The following is a 14,757-nucleotide window of genomic DNA, read 5'->3' as shown; positions in this document are numbered from 1 at the left end:
CTTTCTACTTCCTTTCACCTTTAGCACACTGCATCATGATCACTTGCAGAGAAGCTTGCTAACAAGTCTAGCTCTTACCATCTAGTTCCAACTTGGGTCTTCTTCCCAATGTCCTTTCTTCATTTTCTTCACCACTCAATCCATGTACTGCAAATGTTAAAAAGATTTTGAAACATGACAACCACCTATATCCTACTCCTGCTGCACATGTCTCCTGGCTCTTCCCTGATCATTAATCACTAAAATGACAACATTTTTCTAAACATACAAATGAACATCCTAATACTGTACAGCATTCTACCACTACTACTACTACTACTACTTTTTGGAAAATTTGTGAACTCGGGTACTTTAAATTCACACAAATTACAAACACTACCTATTAATAATAAAAGTACTACATATATTAAAACTTCCTTGCCATTACATATTCCAAAATCTACCAACATTAACATACTTTACAATAACTGCCTTGTTATTCTAAATCTTTGAAAAATCAGTTCTGACTGTAGCAGCAACTAACAGTGCCTTATACGACCTCTTCCATTCAACAGATCAATCATCCATAGTATTCCCAACCTGGCAGACATACAGAACAGAAACTTTAGCACACATAAACACACATACACTAACCTTACTGAAGAGACAGCAAGTCAATGCATGAAAAGGATTTGGTCCATCTCATTTCAAGACTAAACTTTTGGTGAAAACATACCCTTTTCTTTAAGTTCTATTTTTTTCTACATTTACGATAGCAACTTTGCAAGAGCATCACACTAGACATGGGGCAATTAGTAACTTTTCCTAAATTCTTACATTCCATTCTTATATGAATTATTGTGTTTTTCTATCAATAGTAATACTATATTAGCTGGAATTAAAGTTAGTGCCCTGCAAAAATAATCAATCGTTTCTATTGTACCTTAATATGTTAATTGACACTCAAGGATATAATACAATATTATATAAAATAAAACAACAAATAACATACCTAATGCACAAAAGCCTCAACTGTCAAAACATGAAATTTTCAAACCATCATGTTTTCAAGCATACAAACCATATTTTACATAAAAAATCAACTGAACCAAGCAGTGATTAAGTTTGAAACTTGAAAAGTACGGCATAAGAGAAAGTCTTTTCCTCTTTATGCTTTGTGACTAAGCTATATGACGGGTTAGGAATCATACTCAAAACAATGTACTGTACTGATTTGTCAGCGTGAGAGCATTCAAATTTTTCAAAGAACATTCATTAACTAGTGAACAAAATCTGAATAATTTTTGTCTAATAAAAACCTCGTCTGACTTGTACTATACTACCCAAGGATGTACGGTGCTAAGTGACAACAGCGTCATTAAAAGAAAAGAATTCCAGTGTCTTCCTTGCCTGTATTCTTGCTGGGGGCAGCCCTTTTCTCAATGCATTACCTCCTCATTTGCACTCTCCCAAATGAATTCAGTGCAGTATTTTATAGTCATTATTGCAATTTAACTGCTGTTTTCCTATTTACTTAATAGGAAGATGTTCTTAAGTAATTAACTTTTACAAAATTCATGAAATTTCTGCAATTTTGCTAACCTATTTCACTTTGGAAAAATTTGGAAGAATATGAAGGCCACAATGATAAAAGTCATTGTAAGTCACTGTTTGCAGTCACATCTTTTACCTGTGACAACAAAACCAAAGAGACATGGATACATGCTGTGAGTTCCAGTGAATGATAAAGGATATGACCTGACGAATCCTAGATAAATACTGGAGTTTCGGTTCATAAGTCCAACTGAGGCATAACAAGATACACTGTAATGGAACCTAAAACATTACAGCCACGGCTGCCAACAGCAACACAGCATATATACTACCACATCATACTGAAATGGGATTCTAAGACACAACAATCAAATATGGCTCCCCAAGGCAGATACAATGTTGCTTTTATGACACACCATGACAGGAACATGGTAGCCCCATACATGAAGCGGACAGAACCTTGATGTCTCTTCACTGTCTTGATTTCAGCATGCTGAGGACATCAAGACGCCCCAGTGCAAGTCCTACCATGGAAGATGTGGCAGAGGCACAAATGCCTCGACAAAGTGAATAAGAAACTCAAAACAACTTGACAATCCAATACCAGTTTCCTGACAGGTTTCTGTTGGATAAATTTGATACAGTATAATAATGATGCTTACAAGTTTCCTACTAGTATCATTTCAGTTATGGACCAATCTTCCATATCATATAGTAGAATCATTAACACTTCAGAAGCTTCAACTTGGTGTGAAATGGTTTTAGCTAAGCAGGCTCACACGAGGGTCATTTCACAGCTTAGTTGTTGTAGCTTTTTTTATTTAGTATCTTATGTTATTGCAGTATTTACTTTTATATTTTCTTTTCTGTACTACCTGCTTTCCCTCCTGAAGCCCTTCAAATAGTAATGTACTGCTTTCTCAACTAGTATTGCACCTTGGCTCATCGATGGACTGATTAAGCAACACTGGGGCTGGTCAGTCGCTGGATGGGTGACCGCTCTTCTCGGCATTGATTCCTTGGGAAAGGATCTTTACCATAATTTCGTCAGTCTACTCAGCTGCAAATGAGTACCTATTCTCGATGGGGTAGGGTCCAGCTATGGGTTAAATAGCAAAACTCAGCAATGATGGAAAGAAATGAAAGAATAAACGACAACGACATAAATGGAACCTCTGGCAACACAGGAGCTTCATCCGGCAGCCAGGTATATAACCCAATCGACGGGAAGGACAGTCAGGTACTTAGAGGTCGTCATCCAGCAACTGACCACCACAACAGTAACCACCAACCAGAGACTGGAGCTACAGAGGCAAAACAGAAGAAGAAATGGACAAGAGAAGAAAATAAGGAAATATGGAGATGCTACTTCAGAAGCAACCCGACAGAAAGAGGATACAGAAGACTGGTCAACATCTGGAATGAGAGAAATAGCACCCCTCAAACAGAACAGAGGCTGGCAGACCAAGTAAGGAACATAGAGAAAAAGACCTGGCTCTCACAATGGAACGAGAGGAACTGGAAAGAGAAATAACACCCAGCAACAAAGGACAAGAACACGAACTAAGAGACAATGACACAGAAAACAAGAGGAATGATGAGCTACCAAACAACGACACATGACGAAACACCGAAGATGTAACAGATGTCGGAATGGGTGGAAAAGTTCAGACAATGGATGAAACCAGATACAGAAAGAACAAAGATCCCCTCCATGAAAGCCTAGAACACAAAGAAACTAAGGGAAAAAACAAGTGAAGTCAATGATATAATGAGACTAATCCACACCACCAGTATCACAGTAACAAATAACCTGGCATATGCAGGAGCAAGACTAGTAGTAGAACTCATGGGGATACAAACACCAACACCACCATCACAACCAACTCAACAGAAACCAAAACAGCAACTGCCTCAGAAAAGGCGTCTGAAAAAACAAAAAATGGCGATGAGATCTGACTTGAGTAAACTGAAAGAGATGACAGAAAAGAGGCTAAGAAGCAAGAAAACAAGAGAGGAACTGAATGAGAAATACAAAGTACAGGAGAAGTGACTAAACAACACAATAGAAGACATAAAACAAACGCTTAAAGCCAAAGCACTTAAGATCCAATGGTACATGAACAGGAATAAAGGATACCAACAGAACAAACTCTTCGGAACCAACCAGAAAAGACTATACAGCCAACTAAGAGGGGAAGACAACCACCATGAAATTCCTGAAGCTGAACAAAGTAAGAGACTCTGGGAAAACCTAAGGAGCAATCCGGTACCACACAACAAACATGCAACATGGCTCCAGGAAATCAAGGCAGAAGAAATGGGGAGAATAAAACAAAGATTCACCAAGATCACGACAGATACAGTCAGACACCAACTAAAGAAAATGCTCAACTGGAAAGGCCCAGGTCCGATGAAGTCCATGGATACTGGCTCAAAAACTTCAAGGCCCTACACCCAAGAATAGCAGAACAACTCCAGCATTGTATCACAAACCACAATGAGCCCAAATGGATGATCACCGGGAGAACATCCTTAGTACAGAGAGACAAGAACAAGGGAAAATAGCAAGTAACTACAGGCCTATCACCTGCCTATCAATAATGTGGAAGTTACTAACTGGTATCATCAGTGAAAGGCTATACAACTACCTAGAGGATACAAACACCATCCCCCACCAACAGAAAGGCTGCAAAGGATGTACAAGGGCACAAATGACCAGCTCCTGATAAAAAAATGGTAATGAAGAATAGTAAGAGAAGGAGAACCAACCTAAGCAGGGCATGGACTGACTACAAGAAAGCCTTCGACGATACTGCATGTGGCTAATAGAATGCCTGAAAATATATGGGGCAGAGGAAAACACCATCAGCTTCCTTAAAAATATATACAACTACCTAGAGGATACAAACACCATCCCCCACCAACAGAAAGGCTGCAAAGGAAGTGCAAGGGCACAAAAGACCAGCTCCTGATAAAAAAAAATGGTAATGAAGAATAGTAAGAGAAGGAGAACCAACCTAAGCAAGGCATGGATTGACTACAAGAAAGCCTTCGACATGATACTGCACACGTGGCTAATAGAATGCCTGAAAATATATGGGGCAGAGGAAAACACCATCAGCTTCCTTAAAAATACAATGTGCAACTGGAATACAGTACTTACAAGCTCTGGGATAAGACTAGCAGAGGTTAACATCAGGAGAGGGATCATTCAAGGCGACTCACTGTCCCCACTACTCTTCATAGTAGCCATGATTCCCATGACAAAAGTGCTGCAGAAGATGGATGCTCGGTACCAACTCAAGAAAGGAGGCAACAGAATTAACCATCTGATGTTCATGGATGACATCAAGCTGTATGGTAATAGCATTAAGGAAGTAGATACCCTAATCCAGACTGTAAGGACTGTACCTGGGACATCAGGGTGGAGCTTGGAACAGAAAAATGCACCTTGGTCAACATACAAAAAGGCAAAGTAACAAGGACTGAAAGGATAAAGCTACCACGCGGGAATAGCATCAAACACATATATGAGACAGGATACAAATAACTGGGAATAACAGGAGGAGAGGATTTAAAACACCAAGAGATGAAGGACACAATCAGGAAAGAATATATGCAGACACTTAGGCGATACTCAAGTCAAAACTCAATGCCGGAAACATGACGAAAGCCATAAACACATGGGCAGTACCAGTAATCAGATACAGTGCAGGAGTAGTGGAACGGACGAAGGCTGAACTCCACAGAATAGACCAGAAAACTAGAAAACACATGACAACAAAACTACACCCAAGAGCAAATACAGACAATATCTGAAAACCTGTGAAGATGAGTGGCTAAGGAGTGCATGGGAAGAAGGACTGATAAAAGTAGACAAAGACCCAGAAATATATAGTGCATGAGAGAGAAAAATGAACTAGCCAGCGATGAAACGTGGCAATGGCTACAGAGGGGAGAACTCAAGAAGGAAACAGAAAGAATGCTAACAGCAGCACAAGATCAGGCCCTAAGAACCAGATATGTCCAAAGAACAATAGATGAAAATAACTTCTCACACATATGCAGGAAGTGCAATGTGAAAGATGAGACCATAAACCACATAGCAAGCCAATGTCCGGCGCTTGCACAAAACCAGTAAAAAAAAGAGGCATGATTCAGTAGCAAAAGCCCTCCACTGGAGCCTGTGCAAGAAACACCAACTAGCTTGCAGTAATAAGTGGTATGAAAACCAACCTGAGGGAGTGATAGAAAAAGATCAGGCAAAGATCCTCTGGGACTATGGTATCAGAATACATAGGGTGATATGTGCCAATAGACCAGACATGACATGTTGAAAGTATCACTCACTGATGTCACAATACCATGGGACGCCAGAGTAAATGAGAAAGAAAGAAAAAAAACTGATAAGTATCAAGACCTGAAAATCAAAATAAGAAGGATATAGAATATGCCAGTGGAAATTGTACCCATAATCATATCAACACTAGGCACGATCCCAAGATCCCTGAAAAGGAATCTGGAAAAACTAGATGCCGAAGTAGCTCCAGGACTCATCCAGAAAAATGTACTACTAGAAACAGCACACATAGTGAGAAAAGTGATTGAACCCTAAGGAGGCAGGATGCAACCCAGAACCCCACACTATAAAAACCACCCAGTTGAATAGGATGACTGTGATGGACAAAAAAAAAAAAATTAATAATAATAATAATATACAGTAATAGCACTTAATTTATGCATCTTGTAGTTTCTTCATCAGCACAGACCCTCTTGTAAACAAAGTCTCATTCAATGCATAAGCACTATAGATTTTGCACTGAATCATTTGTATTTGGCAAATTTATTTTTCTTCAAAATGGAGGTGAAGTAAATCCAAAGCTTTCAGCAGTTCATATTAAAAATCATCACTGTCAACAACATCTCATATGCCCTGCTCATTAATGTTTCGAAGATCCCACTTGAAACCTCATATCGACTTGTCTATTTGTGAGCTCTGGCTCACATGATTTTAAAAAGTCAAACTCTATTTATAAGCTCTAAATCAGTGTTTAAATGACAAAATCTATTCATGAGCTTTGCAGCACAATGTTTAAATGTCAATAACATCCTTCCCTTCTATATAATCAGAAGTCAAATTCTTTGCAAGCAAACTCAAGAGATATGTAAACAAATGCTTCCATGTTTAACTATACTACAAAAGTCTAAAAAATCTCAAAACAGTCAAACTATAGTTTTTCCAGCACTTGTTTATTGTAGCCCCAAGATACAGTATAAAATCCCAGATTTAAATGACGCTGTGATACAACTGTTTAAAAAGAAAAGAAAATGGTAACATTTGGTAAATACAAAAATTTTTTCTTAAATGTGGCTTGAAAGTTTGGATTATGGTTGATACTGCATTCGTGTCTATGCTCGTCCAGCATCGTGGACCATTCAATACTTGTCCTGTTGTAGTAACTTCAGCCTAGTTATTATCCATCTCCTAAAAAAATTCCTAGTCAATCAATGTACAGTAACTTCCTCTCCGATAGTGGTATTCAATGGTGTGATGAAGATGGGTGATGTTATTTTCTCAAGGCTTGCTTTCAAGGCCTCCCAAGGGGATGAAGAAACTTATGGTCATGAACATCCTGTTGCTTTATGAAGTTTAATAATTCATGACATTCATGGGCCTATAAACTATCATAGTCAAAAGTCCATCATTTGCCTGTGTTTGTCCTATCTGACACTGTCTTTCTTGTACAGCAAAAATCAAGTTATTCAGAATCTCTGACCCACAATCCCAATTGTAGAAAATTACAAACAGTCAACTCACTAACCCATAATGAACATGTTTTCATGATCAATTAAAGCATTTTCATCAGTAACTAGCACAACCTTCAATACTACTATTACAACCAAGTATATGTTAAAATAAAATGTCAGACATTTAATTACACAACCTTCTACAATATTCCTAAAACAAACCAGTATTTCTAAAACAACCAATCCACCATCCCTCCTAGTTCCAAACAGAAAAGTGTATTCTTTTGAAGATAAAATATCCAAACATTACTGTAACTACAAAACTAAATTACTACCTACAACATTCTAATAATATAACCAGTTCATTTCACAAACTACTGTATATATGCTTTGTACTTATGTCTAAAATACTTACAACATAACATTTATGCTTGGAAATAAACTGTTTCTGAAAAAATACCCTGCTAAAATTACCAGGGGGAAATAATTGGACTTTTACTGCAATTGTTCAATTACCATCATTTGGGGAAGAAAGAGGGAACACCTCATCTCCAAGGTAACCATCAATAAATATGTACAGTAATACCTCAAACATTCATGAGGTTAGGTTCCAGAACCTGTTGCATATCAGGAGGAATCATGAATGTTTGGTACGAGTCAATAAAAATGCTAATAAATGATTATTTCTAGAGTTTAAACCCTAAATATCACCCAAATCATGCTCCCAAAGCACTTTCATTTCATTTACAAGTTAGCTTATTACTATAATTCATATTTCATTACAGTACAGAGAGAGAGAGAGAGAGAGAGAGAGAGAGAGAGAGAGAGAGAGAGAGAGAGAGAGAGAGAGAGAGAGAGAGAGAGAGAGAGAGAGAGAGAGAGAGAGAGAGAGACTATGTTTGCCCAGGTGCTCCCCCTTCACAGTCAATATGTCGAGATGATTCACTGTTAAGCCTACATCCCTCCCCCTGAGTGGGAGACTTTGTCACAGTAAAAGATTGCGAAAAGCAAGAATTGTTCTAAAACCTTACCTAATTTACTATATTTTCCTTAATATTTTGCTGTGTTTACATTACTATTAATACACTATTTGAAAATTAGTAAATCATATTTATGTACAGTACAAAAATTTAAAAAATAAATTTTTCTTACCAATTTTACACTTAAAAGCATGAAAACTCATAAATTACTTCCAAAATTAAACATAAATGTTTCACAGATCTGTGAAAAAATCACAGATGCAAATTAGGTTCCAAATGAAAATTTTGCAAATCTGTGAATTCACGTAAGCCAAAACACACATGCAAGAGGTATTACTGCAATATAAATCTCAGAACTTGGTTGGACATGGTAATGTTAGCACAATAAGCACGTAGTTGCAATTGAATGTTTTGTACTTATGCAGGAACACAGAAACTTACCCTTAAACAATTATCAAAAATTATTATTATTATTAATTAATTATTATTATTATTATGAAATCGCAAAAGATGTTGGTGAACAGGTAATGAACATTTCAACAATTAACAATTCCAGCTTGACTTCATGCCAGAGGCAACAACAACTCAGACTGCCTTCATGCAAAGTTAGCTACAAGAGAAGCACCATATGAACAATTATAATTTATACTATACAACATTTTGAAGCAAGGAATATAAGAAAGATTCATGGAGCAGAAAAAAGATACTATACTTGTGTCCACCAAAGATCAGTTCCAAGTCCTTTACATGTCTACTTCAGAAATGAGGGAGGTTACAAATAAAGAGTAGAAAGGGACACCCTGTGAGCTGCTGCATGCAGATAAACAGGTGATAACACTGGAATCAGAGGAAGAGGTCACGGAAATATTTAAAAGGACAAGCAGGACAGAGAAAGGAGGAATGAAAATCAATTTGGGAAGAACAAAGCTTACAGTTACTAGGAAAGGGGCAAAGGAAAAGTAATCTGTGTGAATGCTGTGGGAGAAGTTTCAGAGAGAGTACAGTAATATAAACTGAATATAAACAAATTGAGTCACAGATGTTCAGGACTGCAAATTGATGATGAAAGAATTGATGATGAAAGAGAATAAGAACCAATGGTGAAGAAAGGGAGAAAGAAAATGTTGTGGAAGATGATCAAACCTTTGAAGAGGTAAACATCTCTATTGCTCTGGCAAAATGCTGGACAGAAAAGCTGGTCCTGAAGGTTGGACGATGCAAAAGAAAATACCGAACTACTCATAAACAATGGTATCCCCTTAGAAAACAAGCAAAATCCTATTTCACGTGTATAAGGCCTGTACTTCTCTACAATATATATGGACAATAGCATTAAGGAGATTTTAAAAAAGGCAATTTTATTTAATAATGACATTCATGGTATGAGTATACAGTACTGTGAAATCATATTACAAAAGTTGCAGACAGATGTGATGTTTAGAGGATGGGAAACAGACTGAGATACCAAAGATTGTCATGGCTTGAGCAACTGATGAGATGGTGAGATGCAACAGGCAGTTGCTAAGTAATTAGTACACATGGAAACAAATCAACAAAGATCACAAGGAAAGCCAAGATAATTACAGCAAAAGAGCACAGACTGTAAAGTGAGACCTGACAGGTACTAAGGCAAAAATGCACAAAGGAGAGTAGAGAAAATATATTATACATTCCACCTTGGCTAAAGAAAACCTGATGTCAAATTAATAACAATCATCAATTATGAAACAGTTTAAACAGACATATTGCCCTACAAAAATCTTCTAGAGCATGCAATGAAAGACAGATAAATGTAAAGTATTGAAGCAAAATTATGCACTAATTTACATTAACCCTTACAGGCCGGGCTAAAATATATATTAAGAATACCCGTAGACCAAGCAAACTTTAATGTTGGCCATTTTAAAAAAAACACATCGATGGAATGATGATAATATGCAAATGCATATGGTATAAGAAAAAAAATTCTACTAAATTTCTGTAACTTCCACGGGAAGTTGAAAGTTAGTATTTCCAGCCCTTGAGGGGCCTTTTTTCCATGACACTCATAAAATTAAGCTTATTGTACCAAGTTATACGTTTTTTCTAATAATTTTTTTTTAATTTTTGGAAAATTACAATTACAGCTCACACAATATCATAACAGATAAGAATCAACATCAGTAACATATTCTGAGTATATTTATGGTAAAATATTTACAAGATGTACTGAGATGGGGAGATACAGTACCCTTTAGTGAGTTATGCATGTTTTTTCTAAAATATAAGAACTAAACCAACAGCAATCCCTGTGTATATTTATAAGCAAATATATAAAAGACATCCTGGGATGGGGAGATTCAGTATACATTCCCCCATGAAACCTCAAATCACACTGATCTCCCTCTATCTTGTATGCCCACTAAAGTAATTTGAACATTATTCTCGCAAAATTCATTCAAGCTGTATGGCATGAAATATTCATTCTCACCTGAGGCACTTCGGATTGAACTCTAGCTATTATTATGCCTCACATGATCATGCCCATCCAGCAAGGTTAAAAATAATTAATATTGGCATTCTCCCTATGGCAATGTGTGATAAAATCAGAAATACTATTATGACCCTTTTGTATAAAGTACAACCCTTAGTGCCTCATTGTCAACTGCTGGAGCTAGCAGTTTCAAAAGAGGTTCATAAAGCCAAGTTATTTTTTTTAAGACAAAAGTAATTAGCTAACATGTCACCATACTTACACCACCAGGCATTTCAAAATTTGAACTACAACCTAAGGGATTCTGTAGTGAAGCACTAAACATGCATAAATGAAAACAAAATACAGAGTTAATAGCTACCTAAACTTTTTAAACAAACAAATATGTTATGAATAAATGAAGACCAGAACTTAAAACCAAGTTTCCTATCTTAGAAATAGCTTCAGTACTGGTACTTCATCTACACAACATTTTAGAAGTAACTTTCTGTTAACCAATGTCCCTGCACTTAAAACACCTACCTTTTAACACTTCAACATAAGTCCACACTATTTCCCCAGATGCCATAACCCAATGCAGTATAGTGTACATTCACAAACTAGTACAAAACAACCAAGAAAATACTCACTTTCTCATCTTCCCTGAGCAATATACAGTACATTATATATATCTTCGCTAGTTCATTATGCTTCTGTTAACCTGTACTTCACTGTCCCTCTAGGACAAGTAATCAAATAATATGACAATATTCAACCAAATTATCATTCTCACAGACAGTTTTTACAAAATCAAAGAATTTGCTAGGTTTCAAGAAAGAGAAAACATGACATTTTTATGATAAAATAAAGTTTCATATATGCTTACCAAGTAATTACATAGCTGTTCGTTCCTAACCTATGGCAGCTTAAAAATTTTAAATTCGTACAACGGCACTACTATTGTTAGTGTATAGGTGACAAGGTCCCACCCACTATCTGGGACTTAAGGAAACAACTCAGCATAGAGCTCAATTCGTTTCATACTCTAATGTCCATGGAAGGGGAAGAGGGCGGGCTCTGATCATGTAATTACTTGGAAAGTATACATAAAATTTTATTTTATCATAAAAATGTCATTTTTATATAAGTAACTTACCAAATAATTACATTGCTGATTCCACATTGTTAGGAGGTGGGAAAGAGCATGGACATATTCTACTCCAAAGCATTAAGTAAGTAATGAATTTTAAATAGAAAATACTGAATAAATATTTGTTGTTCCCTTTCCTGTTGAGAGAGCTGCTGCAGGCAGGTACTGCCTCTGGTCGGAGCTTCTCTCAACTTGTAGTGGATGTGGCAGTGTAGCCAAGGGTCGCCCCTGCATTAGTTGGAACTTTGCAGCAGAGGAAGTACACTGTATGCTGACAAAGTTTTAAAAGATGCCCTTGCCCTGGGCAAAGACCAGATTGCAAAATAGCAACACTATCACCTACACCACAGAATTAGAACCATTACCCAACCACTACAAATAAAAAAAACCAAACTGGTGGGTACTCCAGGTACAATATACCCCCAGTCTTCCCATTGACTCAAAACCATGAGTCAAGGCGAGTGGATAGCAAAGGAACAGAGAGTTTCCCTATGCTTCCTCTCCCAGCACCATGCCAGCCATGGATAAAGGTCCTAAAGTGTTACAGTTTTCAAACATTGTCTCTATGTCCTTGAGGTTGCGTGAGGTGAATATGGACTTGCATCTCTAGAACGTCAACTGTAAGATCGTAGAAAGAGACAAGTTATATCTGAAACTGAGGGAAGTTGCGACTCCCCTAATTTCATGAGCCTTAACCTTAAGTAACGGAAAGGCTTCTTCCTGGATCTGAGAGTGGGCTTCTAATATTAACTCTCTCAGAAAAAAGGATATGGCATTTTTGGAGAGTGGGCGAACTGGGTTTCTTACAGAACAACCTCCGGTGCTCTGTAAGAAACCCAGTTCAAAGGTCCATATTATCAGAGACACCTCACTGGACAGAGGAGTCTCTCTTCTTACTCAGGTCCTAAGATATCCACAAGGTTCTTGATGACGAAGGATCTAGGCCAGGGTTTAGAAGGGTCCTCGTTCTTTGCGAGAAAACCAAGAGAAAGAGAGCAGATTGCGTCCCCTTGTGCAAAACCTATTCTCTTGTCTACTGCCTGTAACTCGCTAATACGTTTGGCAGTAGCGAGAGCCACTAAAACGAGGGCCTTTTTTCATGAGACTCCTGAGGGAAGCAGAACGTTCGAATAGAGGACCTGAAAGCCATTTCAGTATAACGTCTAAGTTCCAAGAGACATTGGAAGAACTTTCATTCTTGGACGTATCGAAGGATTTGATCAAGTCACTGATATCTTGATTAGAAGACAGATCCATTCCTCTGTGCTTATAGAATGAGATGAGCATCGACCTATACCCTTTGATGGTAGAGGTCGATAGCTTCCTGATGGACTTTAGGAATACCAAAAAGTCGGCTATTTGACTTATAGATGTCTCGGAGGAAGAGACGTTATAGCAGCTGCACCACCTTCTGAAGACTGCCCATTTTGATTGGTAGAGCTTTTGTAGAAGCTCATCTGCATCTCACAACTGCTTCTGCAGCCTGTCTCAAAAAACCTTTTGCTCTGACGAGGTGCTTGACTGTCTGAAGCCTGTCAGGGCCAGAGTGGACAACCTTTGGCAGAATCTGAGAAAGTGAGGTTGTCTGAGCAGAGACCGTTTTTGTGGAAGGAGTCTTGGGTACTCTACCAGGAGTGAAATCAAGTCTGGAAACCATTCCTTGTTCGGCCAAAATGGAGCTACTATGGTCATGGAGGTGTTCTGAGGGAAGACATACACATTTAAGCCCGTCCAGTCCAAAAGCATGGCGTCCGTGTTCCATGCCTGAGGATCCAGGACCGGAGAGCAAAAGTGTGGAAGACGTCTTGACGTTGCAAAAAGGTCCATTGTAGGCTTGCCCCATAGTTTCCACAGGTTGTCGCAGACTAACTGGTCTAAAGTCCATTTGGTTGGAAGGACCTGTTTGAGGAGGCTTAACTCGTCCGCAATCACGTTCATTCTCCCTTGAATGAACCGGGTGACAAGAGTGACTTGGTTCTTCTCCGCCCACAGAAGAAGATCCCTCACTGTCTCGTACAGTGAGAAGGAATGAGTGGCCCCATCTGTGAATGTAAGCAAGTGCAGTGGTGTTGTCCGCATGCACTACAATCTTCTTTCCGCCGTAGTCCATCTTCCAAAGACTTTCCGGCCATCCAGAAGAGCGGCCCAGCCTAGGTCAGAGGCATCTGAATAAAATTGAAGGTCTGGGTGCACTGGGAGAAGAGACTTCCTTTACTGAAGTCTTTCTCCGCATGACCACCACTAGAGATCCTCTTTGATTTCCGACGTAAAGGGGAAGATGAAAGAGTCTGGTTGGGTCTTTCTGCACCAGTTCGCTTTGAGGAAAAACTGAAGGGGTCTCATGTGCAGTCTGCCTAATTTTACAAACTGCTCTACTGAAACAAGGGTCCCAGAAGACTCATCCACTGCACTGCCGAGCAGGAAGGAAGAACAAGGAACTGGCTGACCATCTGAAGGCAGTTTTCAACTCTTTTGGGTGACAGAAAAGCCCAAAAAGTCTGAGAGTTCAGTATCATCCCCAAATAGGGAATCTCCTGAGTCGGTGTCATGAGGAATTTCTTTTCGTTTATGAGAATGCCTAACTCCTGTGTCAGGCAAAGAGTTCTTCTCAAGTCCTCCGAGCACCTTTCCTCCTCTGACGAGCGGAGAAGCCAATTGTCTGTAAGTTGATGTTGACTCCCAGAAGGTGAAGCCAATTCCCCAGAGGAGCAAGGATTCATGTGAAAACTTGAAGGGCCATCAATAAACCGAAGCACAGGGACTGGAACTGTAGTATTCTGTCCTGAAAAATGAAGCGTAGAAATTTCCATGAGTCTGGATGGACAGGGACATGAAAATATGCATCCTGCATATCCAGGGTGACCAGAACTTCATCTTCAGTACGAACACAT

At 38.5% G+C, this 14,757-nt stretch overlaps 1 protein-coding gene across 12 annotated transcripts in view; it reads right to left on the bottom strand.

The window, feature by feature from the left end:
* LOC136829498 (protein split ends-like) overlaps window positions 1–14,757 on the bottom strand; it is a 162,355-nt gene that overhangs the window by 20,466 nt on the left and 127,132 nt on the right. For 9 of the 12 annotated variants that reach the window (XM_067088272.1, XM_067088274.1, XM_067088273.1 and 6 more), the window contains one exon: window positions 79–147. The exons of the other annotated variants lie outside the window; for them this stretch is intronic. In XM_067088272.1, coding sequence (XP_066944373.1) covers window positions 79–147 — 69 coding nt within the window. The remainder of the gene's footprint in view (window positions 1–78; window positions 148–14,757) is intronic. 12 annotated transcript variants of the gene reach the window in all.

Source organism: Macrobrachium rosenbergii, chromosome 44 (assembly GCF_040412425.1).
Source record: "Macrobrachium rosenbergii isolate ZJJX-2024 chromosome 44, ASM4041242v1, whole genome shotgun sequence".
Taxonomy (NCBI): Eukaryota; Metazoa; Arthropoda; class Malacostraca; order Decapoda; family Palaemonidae; genus Macrobrachium; species Macrobrachium rosenbergii.
This window is presented reverse-complemented; position numbering and strand designations above follow the sequence as displayed.